At 37.3% G+C, this 21,343-nt stretch overlaps 1 protein-coding gene across 10 annotated transcripts in view; it reads right to left on the reverse strand.

The window, feature by feature from the left end:
• Positions 1-21,343, reverse strand: part of CCDC141 (coiled-coil domain containing 141) — a 197,568-nt gene that overhangs the window by 73,701 nt on the left and 102,524 nt on the right. For all 10 annotated transcript variants that reach the window (XR_012507065.1, XR_012507064.1, XM_074363973.1 and 7 more), the window contains one exon: positions 9,181-9,375. Coding sequence is in view for 8 of the 10 variants with exons in the window: in XM_074363973.1 (XP_074220074.1) it covers positions 9,181-9,375 (195 nt within the window). In the remaining 2 variants the exon portion in view is untranslated. The remainder of the gene's footprint in view (positions 1-9,180; positions 9,376-21,343) is intronic.

Consider the following 21,343-nt stretch of genomic DNA (forward strand, 5'->3'; position numbering starts at 1 on the left):
AAAACTTCGGAAAAGGAGGAGTTTGAGATTGAAAGTGGCATGTATCTGAAGCACATTATTTACAAGGCATGGAGGCACTTTAGGTACTGACCACTTCTTAACTTTTTCTGAGATGAGTCCATCTTAGAAATGTTAAATGCTGAACTTTAGCCAGCTAGTCACTGTTTATAATTTCTGATTTTCTTTGATCTAAACTGACCTAAGTGGTTTTAGGATGATCTTAGGATTATTAACACAGAGTATGTCCATTTGCAATGTGCAGAGCATTCTTTTTTTCATTTATTCAACAAATATTTATTGAAATCTATGGAGCATGTACTCTGCTCTGTGCTGGGGATATGAAGATGAACAAAAGCACTGAAGTCATGCTAGAGCAGTGAGCACATATTAAATGCATACATATATAAATGCATATATAATGACAAAGTGACAGCTAGCACTTAGTGAGCGCTTAGCTGCTCTGTGCACTAGTCATGTGTTAACTCACTTAAATGGAGCAAGGACTCTGTGAGGTACATATAGTTATTATTTCCATTTTACAGATTAGAAAGCTGGATGCACAAGGAAGGTAAGTAACTGCCCAAGGTCACAGAGCTAAGAAATGTCTGAGATCAGATTCATATCCAGGCAGCCTGGTTCCAAAATCCACTGTATTATTTTACAGAAGTGTCATCCTAGCAAATGTTTCTAAATATTCACTTCATCTTCTAAATTCCATTTGTTTATTTCCACTCTAATTCTCCCCTGAAAAGATTTTGTACATTTATCACCAATTGTAAGAACTTTCATTCCCGAATATTCCCCGAAGTAGATAAGAATTGTTAGACCAATTTCAAAAAGAGAAAACTCAAGCTCAAAATGTAAATTGACTTGTCACATGGCCAGTCATCCATTCATTCATTATACAAAATGTTATGAACACTAGGTGGCATATGAAGATGCTTAAGGTAATCTCTCTCAAAGGAGCACAGAGAAATACTATGGGAATAATAAGAAATAAGCAATTAATGCTGCCTGGAGACCACTCAGAGGAGGTGATATGGGTGATGACAAGTCTCTTTATACATCACTACTTTCCTTCTCAGATATGACACAGAGACTGAGTTTGAAATCTTGTGTATTAAAGTAATTAAGCTCTCCTCTTTCAAAATGATCTCATCCCAACTACCTTGGATCAAGACAATCTCTTATGAACAATGTAGCTAGCTGGCCTTGAAACTCCACAGTTTCTAATATTCTACTGCTTTCAATCATTCAAATAATTATTGAGCATCTACTACCTGGGAGACACTGTTCTGGTGAACACAAAGTAAAATGGACATATTTCTTACCCTGAAGGAATTTTAATTTAGCAAAGGAAAGTAAATCTACCCTGAATTAACCTGTAATACAAGGAAGAATATATTTACTGTCAAGGAAGAGGTACAACCATCTGAAATTGTGCATAGGAGGGAGACCAATTAATACATTCATGCCTCAGAAGTCAGTTGATAGCTTTATTGTGAAAGATACTCATGAGTAAGTGACAATAAAATTGAAAGTCTGGATTATAAGACCATTAAATATAGACGAGTTGTGGGTTCTCATGAGAGACATTAAGATGTTAAAGGTATTCCTTGATTTTGATAACTTTTCTATTTTAGATAGATAGATATTTAATAATTGCATGCTAATAGTTTAGCATATTTATCAAATACTTACTGTGGTTTAAATAGCCTGTCCCTGAGCTCTAAAACCAAGGGTTTTTAAAACCATTCTTAGAGCGAGTACAAGAGGAGAGTATTTTAAGTTATCACTTGCTTCTACACGAGGAGATTTGCCCCATCAGGACTTTTTCAACACCTTACTATCTCTGCATACTGAAGGACATGTTTAGTGTAAGACAGAAACTTCTTAGCATTCAATTCAAGACGCTTCCTGAACCCTTGCTTCTTCTATCACTCTTTGCCTCTCACCACTCATGGCTGACACCTTACGGTCTCGGCAAAATACATGACCTTAGGGTCCCCAAATGTGAGACGGCAGTGTACTATGCAGCCTTCCGCAACCCCTTCTTGCCCAACCTTCCAAATGCAGCTCATTGAGCCTCTAGTCCAGGGAAGCCTTCCTGAAACTTTCCCTGGGTCAAGTTAAGGGTGTCCTCTCTGTGTGATCTAACACCCCAGGATTACTCCACCAAGGCTTCCCCACAGCACACAGCACTTCTGTTTCCTAGCCTCTCCTCTAAGCCAGCATGATGGGGTCTGGAAGGCAAGGATTACATCTTTTATTACTTTAGCTCGAGTTCCTATATGATGCATGACAACTACAGGTATGTAACATATTAACTGAATGCAAGTATATAAGAAGGGAGGGAGTAAAAGCAAGTTGCTTTTCTAAGAGAAAGGGAAGGTTTTCTGGCAATGAGAAATCTGAGACAGGCTGCTTAAGAATTATGAAACTGAAAGCAGTTACACTTTCCTTGATGTCTAATGACAATTAGCTTAATGACTTGAATTCATTTCTATCACTTCAACAAATTCCTTCTGGATAATATTTCTTTGGTTCCTCCACTTGGGCAGGTTTTTTCTGTCAATTCGTATTATAACTGGGCTTTTTAGTGAATTGTTTCCTACATCCGGGCTAAAATGTATCTATTTTGAAAAAGGTAGAACAATGTGTATATAAATTTTTAAAAATGTACCAAGCTCAATGCTTAATTATTTTATTTTATTAAGCTGTTGTAGGTATTACTGTTTTGCATCACTGTAAGTATCTTGATAAAGCAACATCATCTTTTTAAAAGATACTGACTTTTCAGCAGTGATGGCAGAAGCAGGAGAAGCTATGATAATCATTACATTTCAAAGTGCCTCTGGTATGTTTGTCTGGTAGCCCCAGATTTTTGCTTCACCCATGCTTTTAGGCTGATCACCTAAGAACCAGACCACGTGGTTTTGATCTTGGTCTCTCTGTGCTCTCCCTGGTGAAATCGTATGCCTGGGAATGGAGAGCTTTGTGACCCATCAGCCATGTTTTACAGCTTTAGGTTTAATCATCGTTGTCATGTAAACACAGGCTCCCATTGTTCTGCTCTTGAAACATAGTTGTGTGTGTATGTGTGTGTGTGTGTGTGTGTGTGTGTGTGTATTTATCTCTGTTTGATTTAAACCACATTCCTAAAACAATGATAAGTACATTTTGGATGATCAATACATATTAACCAGAGCTTCTTTTTTGTGAAAATGCTAGGAAATAATAAATAAGATCATCTATAATCATGAAAGATGAAAATTTGAGGGGATCAAGATGAGTTACTATAATAGGGGCTATGTTCATATTTCATGCCATGTCCTCATAACTCTTAGCAACATCTGGTAACTAGGGAAACTCTTCTTCAATCGGCTATCAGCCAGTATTGACAATCAATCCATACTAGCATTTGTTGCTAAGTGATTTAGCAAGTAAGTTCACCAAACACAGTGAATAACTCTAAAATGCAAAGGGAGTGTCTTGGGTTCTTGAGTTACATGGTCCAATCTCCACTTGAATATGTTTTGTGGAAAGCATCAATAGCATTCAGTAAAGTCATGGGATATAAAATTAGTATACATAAACCTGCTGCTTTTCTGAACTGTATGAACTGTCAGAAGAAGAAAGCAAGAAAACAATCCCATTTAAAATCACATTAAAAAGAATAAAATACCTAGGAAAAAACTTAACCAAGGAGATGAAAGGCCTATACTCTGAAAATTAAAACACTGATGAAGGAAATTGAAGATGACACAAAGAAATGAAAAGATATTCCATTTCTTGGATTGGAAGTATTAATATTATTAAAGATGTCCATATTACCCAAAGCAATCTCTATCAAAATACTCATGACATTTTTCACAGAACTAGGGCAAATAATCCTAAAATTTATATGAAACCACAAAAGACCCTGATTGCCAAAGCAATCTTGAGAAAAAAGAACAAAGCTGGGAGAATCACACTCCCTGACTTCAGACTATATTATAAAGCTACAGTAATCAAAACAGCATGATACTGTCACAAAAACAGATAAACAGATCACTGGAACAGAATAGAGAGCCCAGAAATAAACTCACACACTGACGGTGAATTAATCTACAACAAAGGAGGCAAGAATACACAATGGAGAAAAGACTGTCTCTTCAATTAGTGGTGCTGGGAAAATTGGACAGCTACATGGAAAAGAATGAGATGAGAATATTTCCTCACACCATATACAGAAATAAACTCGAAATGGATTAAAGACCTAAATGTAAGGCCTGAAACCATAAAACTCTTAGAAGAGAACATGGGCAGAACACTCTGACATAAATCGTAGGAATTTTTTTTTTTGTATCTGTCTCCTAAGAAAGGAAACAAAAGCAAAAATAAATGAATAGGATCTAATTAAACTTAAAAGCTTTTGCACAGAAAAGGAAACCACTGACAAAAGAGAAAGATAACTACTGAATGAGGAAAAAATATTTGGAAATGATATAACTGATAAGGGGCTAATATCCACAATACATAAACAGCTGATATAACTCAACATAAAAAAAAAACCTGATTAAAAAATGGGCAGAAGGCCTGAATAAACATTTTTTCCAAAGAAGACATACAGATGGCCGACAGGTACACGAAAAGATGCTCAACGTCGCTAATCATCACAGAAATGCAAATCAAAACTACAATGAGATATCACTTCACACCTGTCTAAATGGCTATCATCAAAAAGATCACAAATGAGAAATGTTGGTGAGGGATGTGGAGAAAAGGGAACCCTTATGCACTGGGTTGGTGGGAATGTAAATTGGTGCAGCCACTGTGGAAAAGTATGGAGATTCCTCAAAAAACTAAAAATAGAACTATCACATGATCCGGCAATTCCATTCCTGGGTATTTATCTGAAGAAAATGAAAACACTATTTTGAAAAGATACATGCATCCCAATGTTCATAGCAGCACCATTTACAATAGTCAAGATATGGAAGCAACCTAAATGCCCATCAACAGATGAATGGATAAAGAAGATGTGGGGGGTGTGTGTGTGTGTGTGTGTGTGTGTGTGTGTGTGTATATATGCACAATGGAATATTACTCAGCCATAAAAAGAATGAAATTCTGCCATTTGAAACAATATGGTTGGACCTATGAGTATTATGCGTAGTGAAATAAGTCAGAAAGACAAATACTCTATGTTTTCATTTGTATGTGGAATCTAAAAAATTGAACAAATGAATATATATAACAAAATAGATTCACAGATACGGAGAACAAGCCAGTGGTTACCAGCAGGGAGAGGGAAGGGGGCTGGGCAAGGTGAGGGTATAAGATTAAGAGATACAAACCATTATGCATAAAATAGATATGCAACAAAGATAGACTGTACAGTACAGGGTAATACAGCCATTGTTTTGTAGTAATTTTAAATGGGGTATAATATATAAAAATATTGAATCACTGTTGTACACCTGAAACTAATATAATATTACAAATCAACTATACTTCAATTCAAAAAAAAAAAAAAAAGAAAGAAAAGCAGCAGTAGTAACCTTACTCTCGAGGTCATGTGTGCTAACATCGCCACCTACTGCTCATTCCAGTCATTCCAGGTACAAACCGTCACATGGCAAGCTGAAGATGGTAGTCATTCTCAAGGCAAGAAACAAGCTCTTGGGTAATCATCAATCCCCAACAGGATTAAAAGTTAATCAGCCTCACTCTTGAAGCTACAGAGTAAAGACTGGGGCACTCTGGGCAATGTGGACAATTAGGTGATAATCATATTTTACTGAATTTCACAAATTGGAAATACATTGGCTTACAGATTTTTTTGTATGCTCTCCTCTGTATTCCCTGCAGAACAGTGCCTGACACATAGTACTTGTTCAATAAATATTAAATAAATGAATCACTAAAGAAAAAGGGTAATTTTTCTCATAAATTTGCCACACCACTTATTCAGCAACTTCACTTAAAAAATCTATTGTGACATTTTTCTAGTAAATAAGAATATCCCTAGATATTGGTAGAACTGGTAGAGAGAGAGGAACAGATAAAAACAAAGGAAATACGGGGAAAAGAGGGGGATTTCCAGATGACCACAACAGAAAATACCAGAAACATATGATAAAAATCTGGATGAAAAAGGAAATAAATACATAATGGAAATCTTACTAACAACACTCCATTTGCAGATGAGATTATGACATTTATTCCTTTTTATTTTAACAAAATTCAAAGAAAGGTTAAAGGTTATTTTAAAAATCGTGTGTTTTGTGTTTTACTGAGCAAACCCTCAAGCGGGCCACTCATTCATTCATACTCATGGCACTAACATTTCTTCGTACTGGTGTTTGACACAGAAATTGAAAAACATTAACCTAGCTTTAACAAATTTGGAACAGGAAACTGTTGGTTAAAAAATAATTCCATTTATCAGGAATGAAATTGGTTTTGAGGTAAGTATCTTTTTTTAAAGCCCCAACTTCCTTTTTTTTTAGCGCTAACGTCCAGATGTGCATGCGTGGGGCGAGTCTCTGCTGCTCCCATCCATCTTACTGGTGTGCCGAGAACGCCTGACTCTGATCCCTCTTTGTCTGGGCCACTTCTCAGTACTGGGTTTGCAGCCTTCAGGGCTGAGGAAATGTCTTCCTCTGAGACAAAGAACAAGCTTGCTTACCGTTTGCTATTAAACAGTAAATTCCCCAAGTTAAGGATTCTTTTCCTGAATGCCACCTACAGCGGTGCCATCACCCACTGGGGCCCATCTGCCCTGCCCCCACATAATTGGGGACTAGGGAACTGATGTGACATCTGACACTCTGGTTACTGCTTTTGCTGTGACAATAGTCTTCCAAAACTGATTCAGAAGTCACATGTCTTCTTTGAGCATCCATGAGCTGTGACAAGTTAACATGTTAGCCAGATAGCTGGTTAAAAATCTCAGACCCTCACAGCAGCATGGTTTCATCAATGATGCAAATGATCACAGTGAGAAAACAGTGCACTCAAGGCACAATAAAGTGAATTTTCAAAAGGAAAATTCAGTGCTTTGAAGATAAATTGATGATGTAAACTGAAAATACTCTTTTGCTGGTGAAAACAAACCTTTCAGACTAGAAAAAAATATTTTAAGGGATTTTGAAATTATATTAATGTTTTAAATCCAGTGCTTTATTTTAACTAGGGTTATTTATGAGTGTTATGCCAAAAATGGGGTAAAGTGGTAAGAATTTTATAAAATTTGGAGATTCTACAATATAAATCAAGAAGGAAAACACCATTTACAAGTCTTGAGAAGAATTTCCTTCTTTAATTTAAATGGATTTACTCACAACATTATTTCATCATTTATTGCTTCTTAGTAATATGGTTAATAATTCATTTCAAGAGTCATGATTTAAACATCTACTTTCCAAACTCCAGCTTCTGTTTTTGCTGAGGTAAAAGTATCTAGCATCTTTCAAACTAAATTCTCAGATTTGGAGTTGGAAATTATTTCTTCGATGCTTTGAAAAAGGAAAATGAATTCTACATCTTTCTAAGTACCACCTGGCTATAGAGAATACTGTAGTGTAGATAAGTCCTAACCGAACAATCACAATTTGAAAGCCATGGCATTCAAGTCATTAAACCGGGGGTCTAGAAGTCAGGTCTTCGGGGTTAAGAAATAGGATTTGTTAAGTTTGGACCTGAATGACTGTGTAAGTTTGGGAAAGCTGCCACTCCATTCTTCAACTTTTTAAAAAAAAATTACTATTGTAAGAGATAGCATTCCTTCTCCCTCAAGGCCCAGGAATAATGTAAGAAGAAAAAAATCTCCCTGGCAAGGTAACCAGATCATGAGAGCAGAGGATGCGAGAGTGAGAGTGAGAGTGAGAATGAGAGAGAAAAACCCCACATTTTGTAGGGCTATAAATTACCGGGCTTGGGCTAGAAGCACTGTTTCATCATAGCAACATGTCCTATATAACTGTTTTCCTTAGAAACAGTATATAGCATTAATTAACTAGCAGATGACCCACTCATTTTGTAGAATGAGAATGTAATGTAAGTTTAAAAATCTCTTATTCAAAAACAAGACTGTTGAAGAGAAATTTAACCAGCAAGTACCATGGACTTAGCTCAACAGCTTCAGAAACATGCTATGTCTGTTTCTTCTCTTAAAATAAAAAAAATCCCAAGTAGCAAATAATTTAACAAATACTTTTTTAACATTTTTTTTTACCATAATTCTAGCATCTCTATTTTGGAACTTTACTATTCATGCTTTCCAAGTTTCCTATTAGTAACGAAATTCAAAATTAAGTAGCTATTTTGATATATACCAGGACATTGTAATCAGATTGTTGATGCCATGACTTTAAATCACAATATATCTAGCTTCTGGGGGCTCCCCATTTATTTCCTGTCACACTGGCCAGTTTTAAAAACATCAGTGAAATTTAAGGTATCCATTTCAATAAAGCAGTTTGAAGGTGTTTAGATTGGGAAAAGTAGAAACATTTTCCAACAATATCACCAGCCTCAGATACTCGAGTGATGTGAACACAGGAACATTACCACGCAATAAGAGCCACCTGCTACAATCAATATTAAATGAATCAGCCAAGAGAAGTGGAGCTCTTCTCCCACTCGAGAAGACCTGGACACAATCCAAAGCAAGATTTCCCTTTGGCTGACTTAAAAAGGCAAAACCAAGGCTGGGCAGCCAACCAGAGCCTTATGGTTTGCATGCCGAAGGCCTGCAATATTTATGTATCTTTTACTTAATAAATGAAAGAGGATTTTTTAAAAAGGATAAATTTTTGGAAAAAGTTTCAAAGGTTTTTGTTTTTTGTTTTTTTTCAGCCTTGATACATTTTATAGTTCCTTTCCTCCAGGAGAAATACTAGCATGTTGGCACAAGGATCCCCCTCAAACAGACCAATGAGAGGTTTAAGATAAAATTCTCCTGGGTTTTTCCTAAGTGACCCTTTACATGTCAAAGCATAGAGTCTCTCAGTTTTGAGAACGAAATAAAGGCCATGACAGTGATATATTTTAAAAGCACCTCTCTGTTGCTATCAATTTTGAAACTCTACGTGGAGTTTAGACTCCTGTGATGTGTTCTGCCCATTGAAGTAACAGTGCCCTTTACTGGTTTGCTCTGGTTACCTCATATTACCAACTCCACCTCACACTGACCTTGTTAGCGCTGTTGAAAAAATCATTTGCCTTTTTTAACCAGGTCTTCCTTTCCACCATGAGCCGACCCAAGTCTTCTTGAAGCCGGTTCAGTTTCTGGTTTGAGAGCTGTAGGTGTTCCTTCTCCACATGTTCTTTGGACAGCAGAATCCCAAGGGCCTCACTCTGCAGCTTCTCAGCCACGGAGAGCCATTCCTACAAGAGATCACGCTTCGGTTTACTGGACACATCCTCCCCTTGGTAATCTCTGGGAAGACTCAGAGGACATTTAGATGTGTTGAATATACCAGAAATATATAGACATACCTGTCATTATATTTTCAGATCATAAAGGAGTAAATGCTACATTCCAGGTTTGAGTACCAAGATGTAGATTAAAAAGAGAGAGAGAGAAGGAAACAGAAAAGAGGCCAAAAAGGGAGAGGGGATGAGAGCAGAAAGGGGCAGGTCGGTTGGGACAGGTGACTGATGGAGGGTCTGGTTGCCCTGAATTCAGGTCACTTGCCATTTCCATTAACACTACCTGAAAACACACCCAAAACACAGTCATCAGCCTTTTTCAATCTCGAACTCATTTTTACCTATTTTTTTTTCATTTAAGTATAAAAACATTTCTTTCCTATAATTCAGCCTTGCTGCCAGTGTGGGCAAATGTGCACAAGAAAAGAAAGGAAATCTCACACTTTATGGCTTTTGTTTGCGCATCTGTCTATACTTAGAACTGAAATGAAGATCCGTTATTCTCCACAAAGTTAATAGCTGTTATTGTGCAGTGTTCTCTCCTTCCTGACCCTAGTTTCACCTCCCAGTGTTTCACTATTAATGATTTATAAACATTTCAGAAAAGGAAAAGAGGTAGCTTTTTTCTGTTGCATGAGGATGAAAAACAGTAAGCAAAAAGGAAAGTAAGAGTTGAGGTAAACCAAATATATTATTTGAAGGGAAAGTCAAATTTCTTTCAAAAGAACTGAAGCCAGATCCAATTTCATAAAATAATGCTTGTCTCTAACATGGAGGTCCTGTTAGTGAATTTTCTGGTACCCATCTCAGCTGAGACTGAGTGGTAAGCATAAGCTGTTTACTAAATCATCAGAAATTTAGCACCAAATTTCAAAAATCACAGTCTGATTCCATCCTGGCTTATTCTCCAGTGTAAATGTCCCATTATTAAGTTACATTTGGTATATTATATTGTACAAAATAAGTATGATGCTAGTGCAATTTACCACTATTGTTTCCATTCATTCATTTCACGAGACAACTAAATACTGTGAACCTGGGACCAGGCTAGGATAGACGTCTTGGGGAATATAAAGAAAGAATAAAATATAGTCCTTTCCTTTAACAATACTTAAACTTCATGTAATTTTATATATACTCACATTATTAAATGGATTAAACATATGCTGCTCCTACCTATACACACATACACATACACACACACACACAAAATGGTAGTATTTTAAATAACAATTAGTGAATGTCGAAAATAGAAAATGTACATATTATTTTATGGACTCCATAGACCCTGTTTGAGTAATTGTGCAAGAGAAAAAATATTTTGGTCAATGGATGCAAGCATTAGTATGGCAGATTAAGGGACTGGTGTTTTTTTGAGCACCAATTATAAGCTTATGGTTTGTAAGTATAACCCTCACTAACTTAGGTAAGATGTTATTTTTTTGCCAATATTTACACAGGCTCAGAGGAGTACATTCTTCAAGGTTACATATCCAATCAGGGGAAGAACCAAGACTACTCACAGGTCTGTATACAATGTTACATTCCAGGGAACTGAGGGTAGGGAGATTCCAGAATCTTCAAATTTCTCAGCAAGCACAAAAGCAATAGTCTTGGGCATGAAGACGGGCTACAGGAGTTCTTAAGATCCTTCACCTTTTAAAGAGCTATTTTGTCCCCACTTAAGGACAGCTAATTCGTGCCATGATGTTCTTTTGTAAAGCCCTGTAACTATCCCTCGTACTCAAAAACCATTACCTTAGCCTTATTGGGAAAAAGCAAATATTTCTAAAGCAGTTACATGATTTCTGGCACACGTAATAGGCACTCACTAAGTGTTAGTCCCACTTTTCTTTCCATCAGTTTTATCACGGTTCATTAGTGCCCCAAATAACAATAATGTTCTAAAATAATAATGGAAGGAGTCTCCAAATATTATGGGTCAGTGTCATGTATTGATCAGTATTATGGGATAAACAAAATGAAGCAGGTTTCTTTGCTGTAGTACTTAGAATTTTTAATATGTTACTAAGCATTAAGACTCCTGGAGGAAAACATGGTATAAAACATTTTGGACAGACTCTTTTAACCAAGAAACCATTTGTTTCCTAATCACTTCAGGGGACCAATGCTCCGGAACATTGGAACAACGCTGGAGAATACTGTAGTTGTAGCTAAAAGCAGCTGAATCACCTACGGGTTCACTTGTTTTCAAAAGTCTTTGTGTTTCTTTCCTTTTTTGTTGTGTCCCTATCCCTCCAGCTACCCAATTAGTCCATTTCCTGTCTTTTGGATCTATTCTCTCACTTCTGTCTGCTAAGAACTGTGGGGCATTCATCCTCAATGAACTCAAGTGAAGAAGGGCTTAATGTGTGAAGATATAGAGTAAAGCAGGTCATTCTTTCAGAAAGTTGGCATTGACCAGAATCTTCTGTGCCTGGTAAAGGAAGACCACATAACAAATACAGAGGACCTAGGAGAGGCCTGGAGAGCTGGAGGAAGGGGAGTGGAGAAGGCGTTAGGATATAGAGAAGCAGGTTATAGCCATCATGTGCTAGCCCTGGACAAACTAAACTCTGCGCTGCTGGGGTCTTAACTGTCTGCAAGATGGTAAGGGTTGATTTTTCTTTCTGTATGCTAGCACGTTGCTAAATGCTTTACAAGTATTTAATCTTCACTACACCCCTGCAAGGTAGGAACTATTATTACCCTCATTTTATAGACGGGTTAACTGAGGCTCAGAGGGATTAAGAACTTGCCCAAGGTCTCAACACTGGTAAGTGAAAGAGCCAGAACTCAAGTTCAGGTAGTTTGACTCTAAAATCTAGTTTCCTGGTCTCCGCTCCTCAGAGAGGTGATAAACAGTGCTATTTACATCACAGGAAGATTAAACCCATTAAGAACTACAGAGGTGAAACTTCCACAAGACCTAGATAAGGCCTTGAAAATGATGCAAATCTTTATATGACCCTGGAATTTTCTGATTTGAAGTCAGAAGCCTTGTTATTTTTAAATAAACATGCTATCTTACATATATAACTGAGATTTTATAGCCCAAACTCGAGCTATATTTTGCTTAGCAACTGAACCAAAATAAAGTGCTTCTCTACGAAAAAGAAGAGAAATACCTATTCTCTTAACAGAGTTTATAAATCTGCCTTTAGTATAAATTCTGCAAACGACATTAAAGAGAGACTTCTGGAGTATAGCCAAGTCTTCGAAAACCCACTTTAACCTTGTGTTTCATAATATGTTATAAAAAGTGGGCTGTGACCTTCCGAGGAAACTGTAAAGACCATTTCGTGCCTCCTATCTTTTCTCATTCTCCAGTCCCAGTCTTAATTACATTTTCACATGAAGTCTGTGGGCAGTAAATGAAGCTGGGTCCATTCAGTATTTCTATTCAATCTTCTCAGAAAATTGGTTCATGTATTCTTTGGGTGATCTATAGGCAGTTTCTGATGCTTTTCTATATCATTCAGGTGATGTATTTCCCCAGCCATTTTTTCTTAGGGGACATTTCCACTATTTTATTTTCAAGACAAAACCTTCCAGATTCATCTGAATCCATCACACTACTTAAAAACCTTAGTCGTCACTGTTGTCAAGGCTGGAGGAGCCCAAGGGAGAAAATCTTGGTCTGTTTTCTCTAAGCCATTGCTGCCTGCCTGCTAAGTGTTAAACCGCTGACTGCGTTTCAGTCACTTTGCAATAAAATATTTCCATGACGTGTGCCCACCAGCAGAAAGCCAAAGCCTGCCATTTCCTTGGCTTTTCAGTTTGACAGACGGACATGCGTATCTCTGACCCAATAAAGGCGTGTGCGCTATGTGTTCCTGGGCTCAGGGTGTCTCCACAGGTCACTCCATTAGTTTCCTTTTTCACTCACAGTAGCAACCCTTTTAAACTGTACCTTTCAGTGTTCCATTTGCTGAGGAAATTGAGCTTCTCTGGGATCCCTTGATTGAAAGGGGACTTTTAAGAGGATTAGCGCCGACAGACAGAAGGCAAAAATAATTTTCTCTTCCCTAACCACCCCCTCCTTTTTTTTAACAGTCCCAGGTTATCTTTTTTAAATGAAATGATGGATTGGTATCAAAATGATCCAGCAAGTCAATTTAAAAAGTAAAAATATTAGCTACTCCAATTTAAAAAAACCCCAATATAATCACAGCATGTTTAGTAAGCTTTTATTCACATGAAAACTTCCCTGATGAAGTCAGTGGGGGGATTTAATGGCCCAACACCATGTGGGAAATTATTTTCATTATAAATCTGACTTCAGAGTGCAGTTTTTAAGTGGGAGAAGAACAAGAATCAATAGGGAACATGTCTGTAAACTGTGAAGAAAATATCAGTTGTGAAGATGACTGCACCATATCATATCTGGCAGAAGCATGTGTCCGGCTGACATGCTCTTCTCATAGCCTGGCTATTTCGGAGGCTGTCTCATTAGATACAGCTCATTTCTTGCTCAGTCTCTAAGTCTACAGCCCCATTTGGTTTAGCACTGAGGAGAATTAACTCGCTAACATCAAATCGTAGAATTTTACATGATTGCATTAACAGATGGTCCCAATAAAATAAACCTGGCAATTTTAATCAGAGAATATTTGAAAGTCTGCTTTGAGCAGGAATTTTTTTAGAATAAATGTTTATGCTTTTGAAGAGTGGCAGCGAGCCCTTGAAAAGCAGAAAGTTCCTGATTCTGCTGAGTTGGATTGCAAGCCGGGCCACAGTTTCTTCTCATGCTCCTCCCCTGGGCATTTCTAGGTGACCTATACCAAAGCAAGGTTCATCCTGGAGATATGGTTCTCATCCCACTCTTGGATGAGTGTTGAGTTCAGTGTCCACAGGCCATTGGAACCCTGCCCTCACTGTGATGCATTTCAGCAAAGACAGAGACAGATTGCAAACAGAGACGAACTGTGATTTTGTGTATCTCCTGGAGATGAACGAAGACGGGGTTTCAGCTCCCAGCTGCAAGGCAGAAATCACAGCCGCTGAATCAGAGAGACCTCGTGGGTAAGAGCAGAGAAATGGAAATCCACTTTTCATTCCAAACTTAGTAAGTGGTCTCAAGCAGGGCATTTTGCTTTCCTGAGCCTTACTTCCCAAGGTGCAACGACAGCCACCACAGTTTCGTATAAGCTTCTGCTTCTCTAGAGAAACATCTGTAAATTCAGTGGTGAATTGGCTATGCTTCAGATTCTTGGATTTCAGTCAATACTAAAATTTGAGTTTTTAGCTACATTTTTCATAATTACCCTCAGGAATTGGTACTGACAGTCTACAGCAGAAATGAAAGGTGTCACCAAAGTCATCTTTGAATAATAGTGGCTGTTTTTCTTTTTTTCTCAGTTCTTTCAAATATTTCAGGAGTTGCAGGAAAAAACACGGCTTGGAAGTTTCTTATTTTCCTGATTCTGTTCAGTGCTTGGCCACCGAGTGGAGCTTGTTGTTCAGCTATACAGGGCAGGGTGCTTGTTGCTAATACTGAAGCAAATGGATGTGTGGCAGAATAAATTTTTTTAAATCTAATAAAACCGTAACAAATTACACTCATAAGCAAATCCTCAAAATAATGTTTGGAGCAGCAATACATTTATTTCTTCTTCCTTAGTTCAGCATAGCTTTGAGATAAAAATTTAATTACACGGGAAGTTGGGAAGAAATTGTCCCAAGATTTGTGTATTCTGAGAATCATTATATTTTCCTTTAGTGTCTTGTCCTTTTTTTTGTTAGGTTTTTGTTCCTCTTAATCACATTTTCTTCAAGTTGATTTAAGTAAGGAGCAGAGCCAGATTTGGAGGTACTGATACTTCCAATTTTAAGAAAAATTAATAAAGTCTAGCTGGCCAAATTATTTTCATCTAACCCAATTTGCCTACAATCGGAGTGTGCCATTGGCTGACTAGGTGGTCCCAGTTTATATCAATGTCTTCCAAAGACATACTTTCTAATTTTCTAGAGAATCTGTTGGAGACATCTTCAGAATCTCAACAAATAATTCAACTATGGGAAAAATTATTAGGTTTTGATGTTCACTTCTCATGAAGATTTCCCTAAATCAAACAGATTACGTTGGGAAGGGGGGTACCTGAATATTTTACCCACGAGGAACATCAGATACAGATTAGAACACTGGCTTTTAAATCTGGCTATCAATATCTCCTGGGAAATTTCTTAAAACACACATTCTCACACTCACTCCATATCAACTGAATCATAATTATAATTGGTAAGATGGAAGAATATGTATTTTTTAAAATCTGAAGCATTTCATCTGAAATCAGGAACAAATAATAATACATACAATCAGTCAAATTTTGGAACCATTGGACTAGTATATTCTAAAATATTTAATGAATAGGTAACCTAGAATAATTTCTGTGTAATCATACCAATAAATGGGGAGGGATTATATAATAATAGTAGTTTTAATCTCAAAATTTTCAACTAATACTAATTAGACTCTGAAAATTATATTATTATATTAATGACTCCCAAATCTGCAATTTAACTTCAGTTTACAAATTACTTTATTCATTCAGTATTATTTTAAGCTATGGAAGATAAAGTGACAAATAAAGTCTTTACCTTCATACTCCTTAAATGATTAATATACCAACCCATCGTGAGTGTAAAACAGCTCTGGTGCAATGCTGGATATCATTAGTCTTAATTCAAATAGAAGCCAAGACGTTTCTTTCCACTTTGTACTTTATTCACATTATTGTGTCAAGCAAAGAGCTGCTGATTTAAAAGGAAAGTGGAATTTAAAATTGAAAAAAAAAAAGCTAGAAGGTATAAAATTGATCAACTTTTCTTTCCCAAACTTTTCTATACACTTATATGGTTAACTTTAACTTTCCCTGCAAACTTCTTATAACTATATTTATAATACTTACATACTATATCCTTATTATAAGGGAAAATCATACCTTTAATGGTATGAAGAAGTTACTTGTTTTCTAACGAAATCTAGTCAACGCTACAATTTCTTCAACTCATCTCCCTTTCTATAGGCTCTGGTTCTGCTAAGAACTATGTGATGCACAGGATTCTCAATTCCATATTCAGTAATCTGTGAACCAGCAGCAAATGCTGAGCACTTTATAAGTCTCCTACACTGAATGTGGTACAATATAAAAAGCATCGTTTAGCACCTCTTAATAACACCTAACTAATACAAAAGAGACCGTTGTAAGCTTACATGGAAAACAAAACAAGTATTTAGTGGAAGGAGAAATCAATTCTGATTCGGGGAGTCTGGGAAGCCCTTTTACAGGATCCAAAGTTATGGGCAGGAGTTTCAACTGGTGAGTGTGCTGTGGGTCTGGGGAGAAGACAAGGGGCTGACTCAAGCAGAAGACAGCCCACAAAGAGCACCTAGCAAGGGAGTCAGCTTTTACCAAGGAGATGTGCAGGATGATCCCAGACCATAAAGGAGATAGAACTATCTAATTTGGAAAATTAATAGTTGTTTCTAATAGGAAGTGAAGTATGAGTATGAAGACCTAAAACAAGTGGGTGGGAGTTACTCAGGCAAAAGAGGAGTAGAGGTGGGTAGAGAGTGAAAATTGAGTCCATGGGTGAATGCCCAAATGAAAGCTGTTCAGGACCAGATAAGATGGCCAGGACCAAAGACAGGTTTGTAAATAACATTCTTTAGAAAAAATTTGAAGGCAAAGCACCACTCACTAAAGGGGAGTGTGGTGAATGAGAACAGGAGAGAGTTAAGAACAAGATGTAGACACGAGCTGTACTCGTGCAATGGCAGGAGAATGAAAAGCCCACATCAGAGAAAGAGAAACAGGGAAGAAAAGACATTATTACACGAGCCACGCAAGGAGAGTTTACAACAAACGTATGTGACAACCAAATGCAATGCATTATCCTCAATTTGGGGCAATTTGAAGACATTTGAAAATGGACTATAACACAGAAAATATGATTGAGTCAATGTTAAATTTATTGGGTGTAGTAATTGGATTATAGCAATAAAAGAAAGCATCCTTGTTATTAGGACATCTGTTGAAATACAGTCGGCCCTCTGGAATCATGGATGCAGAATTCATCCATCCAGAATGCCCAACTACTATGCCATTTTATAGGAAGGAATTGAACATCTCCAGATTTTGGTATCTGTGAAGGTCCTGGAAGAAATCCTCTGAATACTTAGGGATGACTGTGTTTAGGGTGAAAACACATGATGTTCACAACTTATTTGTAATGAGTCAGGAAAAAGTATATATATGTAAATACATACAGAGAGATACAGAAAGGAAATGTCACAGAATTTTAACAGCTGGTGAAGTGTATATGGGAATTTACTGTACTAGTCTTTCAAATTTGCTGTGTAGAGTTTCAAAATTAAAAGTTAAGGGAAAAGAGTTAATAAAGTTAATAAATAAAAAATAAAATGTTAAGAAAAATCTTATTAAACAGAAAAACTAAACACTCAATCTCTGAAAGCAATCTAAAAGATCAATTGTGGGGACAGTTTAAATAAACACATCTATACAATGGTATACTCTGTAGCAATAACAAAAGAATAAGAACACTGCCTGTATTCTAACTAATATGGAAACATAACCAATGAAAAAAAAGCAAGATGAACAGTGAGATCAGCAGGCCACCAATGAGGTAAAGATGGACAAGACAGGAATAGTATTTGCTTATGTAATGTAAAGAAGCCAGACAGATAATAAGATACTAATAACAGTGGTTACTTTTGGCATGGGCAGGGGGAGGGCTCGAGCAGATGTGAATAGAGATGCAAAAGAAATTTTAAATGACAGACCTTTTTAAGCACCTTTAATTTTTTAACAATGAGAATATATTGGTCCAAAAGTAAATTAAATATATTGAAAAAAAAGAAATGTAATTTACCAAATAAACAAAATAAAAGAGAAAAACCACATGATGATCTCAAAAGATACAGAAAAACACTTCAATAAAACTCAATGTCCATCCATGATTTTAAAAAATCCAAAATGTGACAAAGGATAGATACAAAAAATAAAACAAATGAACAAAAAACCAATAGAAACATCATACTTAATGATGAAGCATTTGATGCATTCTATTTTAAGTCAGAAACAAGACAAAGATGCCCACTATCACTGCTACCAGTCGTCATTTTACTGGAGGTCTTATCCAATGCAATTGAACAAAATAAATGAATAAATAAATGTATTAGAGATAGAAAGGATGAAACATTATTGTCATTATTTGTAGATGTATAATTTCCCATACATAAAAAGCAAGAGAATCTAGAAAAAATAATTTAAATAAGAGTTTATCAAAGTCCCTATCTACAAGATCAGTATTAGAAAACGAGTAACACTCCTATATAGCGACAATAGCCAATTATCTTTTCTAATAAACATCCCAATTATAAGAGCAACAAAAATTATGAAGCAATCATTCGTTCAAATGTTTATTTGGCAGGCCTATTTTATGCCAAGCATTCTTCAAAAACTTCATCTAGGCCAGTGAATTTAGTTGTGGAGTGAGGGGGGAGCTCCAATGTCAGTGATGGTGGTGGTACATCATGTATGAATGAGGTCTGAGGATCTAATGTAAAACATGGTGATCACAGTTACACTGTACTATACAAATGAAATTTGCTAAGAGAGTGGAACTTAAATGTTTTCACATACACACAAAGATAAATATGTGATGTGATGGATGTGTTATTTAACAAGATAGAGAGAATCCTTTTACAATGTATACATGTATCAAATCACCATAATAAACACTTCAAATATCTTACAATTTTGTGTTAATTATACCTCAATAAAACTCAAAAAAAGAGAAAACGTTTAAATCTCTGGATTCATGAAGCACCGAATCTCATACCAGGTTTGCAAAGAATCTAAGCAGCCGGCATCACCCTTTCTGTGCCTGCACTCCCCATCAACACCCACTGGCCATCTCAGGACTGTGCAAGAGGGCAGCTTCAGATGATCAAATACTGTGGTGCTTTGTCCTTAACAGCAGGTGCAACTTAGAGGCAGCGTTGTCTTTAGTCACTCTGCATATTACTTGCCTTTTCAACATTACCTGAAATTGGACTCTTGTCCTCGGGTTAATAAAACATTCACTTTCAAAAATCAGGGGTAAGGCAGGGCAGCGGAGAAGAAAAGAAAAGAAAAAAGAAAAACAGAAGTTAAGGATGGTTAAGAAGTTAGCAGACATTCACACATTAGTGTGAATCAGATTGCTTTCCTCTTAACACTTGAGAACTGCAGGACTGAGTCCATCCTTCATCAAGTTTTAGCCATTATTTCTCTGTTGCCTCAGAATCTGGAGCATTCGAACAGAACTGTGTTTAGTTGATAGCCTTGAAGATGATCATGCAGTAGGGAGTGACTCACAACTTCCCAGCCGAACTGAAAGTCACTTATGAACAGCAACTGAGGAGTCTAGCAAGGGCAGACTCAGGGTAACGTTTTGCTGGCAGCTTCCTTTCCAGTGGAGTTGTCCACCGCCACAATCAGCACTAGCTGTGTTTAACTCATGTCCTGGACCCCTCTACTGGGTGCTACAGGAAATCCAGAAATGAATGTGTCATGGTCCCTGTTTTAGAGAATTTCCCAGCTGTGGGGAAATCAGGACATGTGGAGAAACTGGGCACGTGATCAGCTGAAATGCCAGGAAGGCATTCACTGCTTTAACTGAGCAATAAGCAACACTCTGCGAGAAAAGAAGGGAAGGCAAGTACTGGAGGCATCAACAAGGGTTTCGGAGAAGGAATCTGGACCAATGCTGAGCCTCAAGGTCATCAACTAAGATCATCCTCTAGGCTGAAGTGCAGATACAGACCTTTTCTGCCCAATGTATTGACCTCAAAATATTATCTAGGCATCCTGAGTGTGGTGCTTTGTCTTGCTTCTTGGCCAGTTTCTCTTGGGCCCAATCTTGAATTACATATCAAACTCTATTCTCGGCTTCTGTTTCTGCTTAGCTTTTTTGCTAACACTTTGCCCCTGATTTCACTGAGAGCACACTTTATTTTCATTCTACTCCCCTTCCTCTTTGGTAACTACCTTCTGACCTCAGGCTTGCCTGTTTTTCACTCTACTCAATTACAATTGTTTAATTAACTTTGAAAAAGGAGAGGAAGAAAATAAGGGAAAAGAAATTCCATGCGAGGCCTCAGACTAAACCAAGATTCAGAGGTGAGAAAGTCTGTGGTAGGCACGGGAACCATTAGCAGTCCATGGAAGCTTCAATGCAGGGAGACTTACAGATTGGGAAGCAGGCAAAGGGCAGGTCAAAGAGGGCTTTAAATGTCACAAGAGTTTGTATTTTATTCTGTATCCAAAGGGAGTTTTAGGAGATGCTTCAGAGAAAAGTGGCCTAGTCTCTGCTTGTCTGAAGGTAACCTGGATGATGTCACAAAGGATTAACTGCAGAACAGAAAGACCGGAGGCCCAGATGCTAGTTAGGCATGTGGCAGGATGATTTATTGTGTTTTTCCTATATTGTCCTATCTGCCCTGTTTCAAGAAGAAAGTCAGTATTTTCTATGCCCCTCTTGTCTTAGTGAAATTTATATTAAGACCCAAAGTGGACTCACCTGCAAGTCATTTCCTCTCCTGTCTTTTGCAAAAAGAGTAAGTCCAATGAGGAGGTTATGTCAGATATGTTAAAGGAGAGAGAAATGGAAGTGAGAGCCATCGAGAGACAGAGAGACCTGGCCAGAGCTGGAGGAAGGCTGGACGTGAGGTGAGGCGAGTGGAGAGGCATGGTCCTCTTGGGGCACTGCCACAAGGACGTGCATGGCTTCCCTGTAGGCCCAGGACACTTACAAAAGCCTGGAAAGGGGACTCCAATAATGACAGAGATTGAATATCTCACCAGGACAGGAACTCAGAATCAGGCTTATGTTGACTGAAAAAGTAATTTTTTCA

Source organism: Camelus bactrianus, chromosome 5 (assembly GCF_048773025.1).
Source record: "Camelus bactrianus isolate YW-2024 breed Bactrian camel chromosome 5, ASM4877302v1, whole genome shotgun sequence".
In the NCBI taxonomy this organism is placed as follows: domain Eukaryota; kingdom Metazoa; phylum Chordata; class Mammalia; order Artiodactyla; family Camelidae; genus Camelus; species Camelus bactrianus.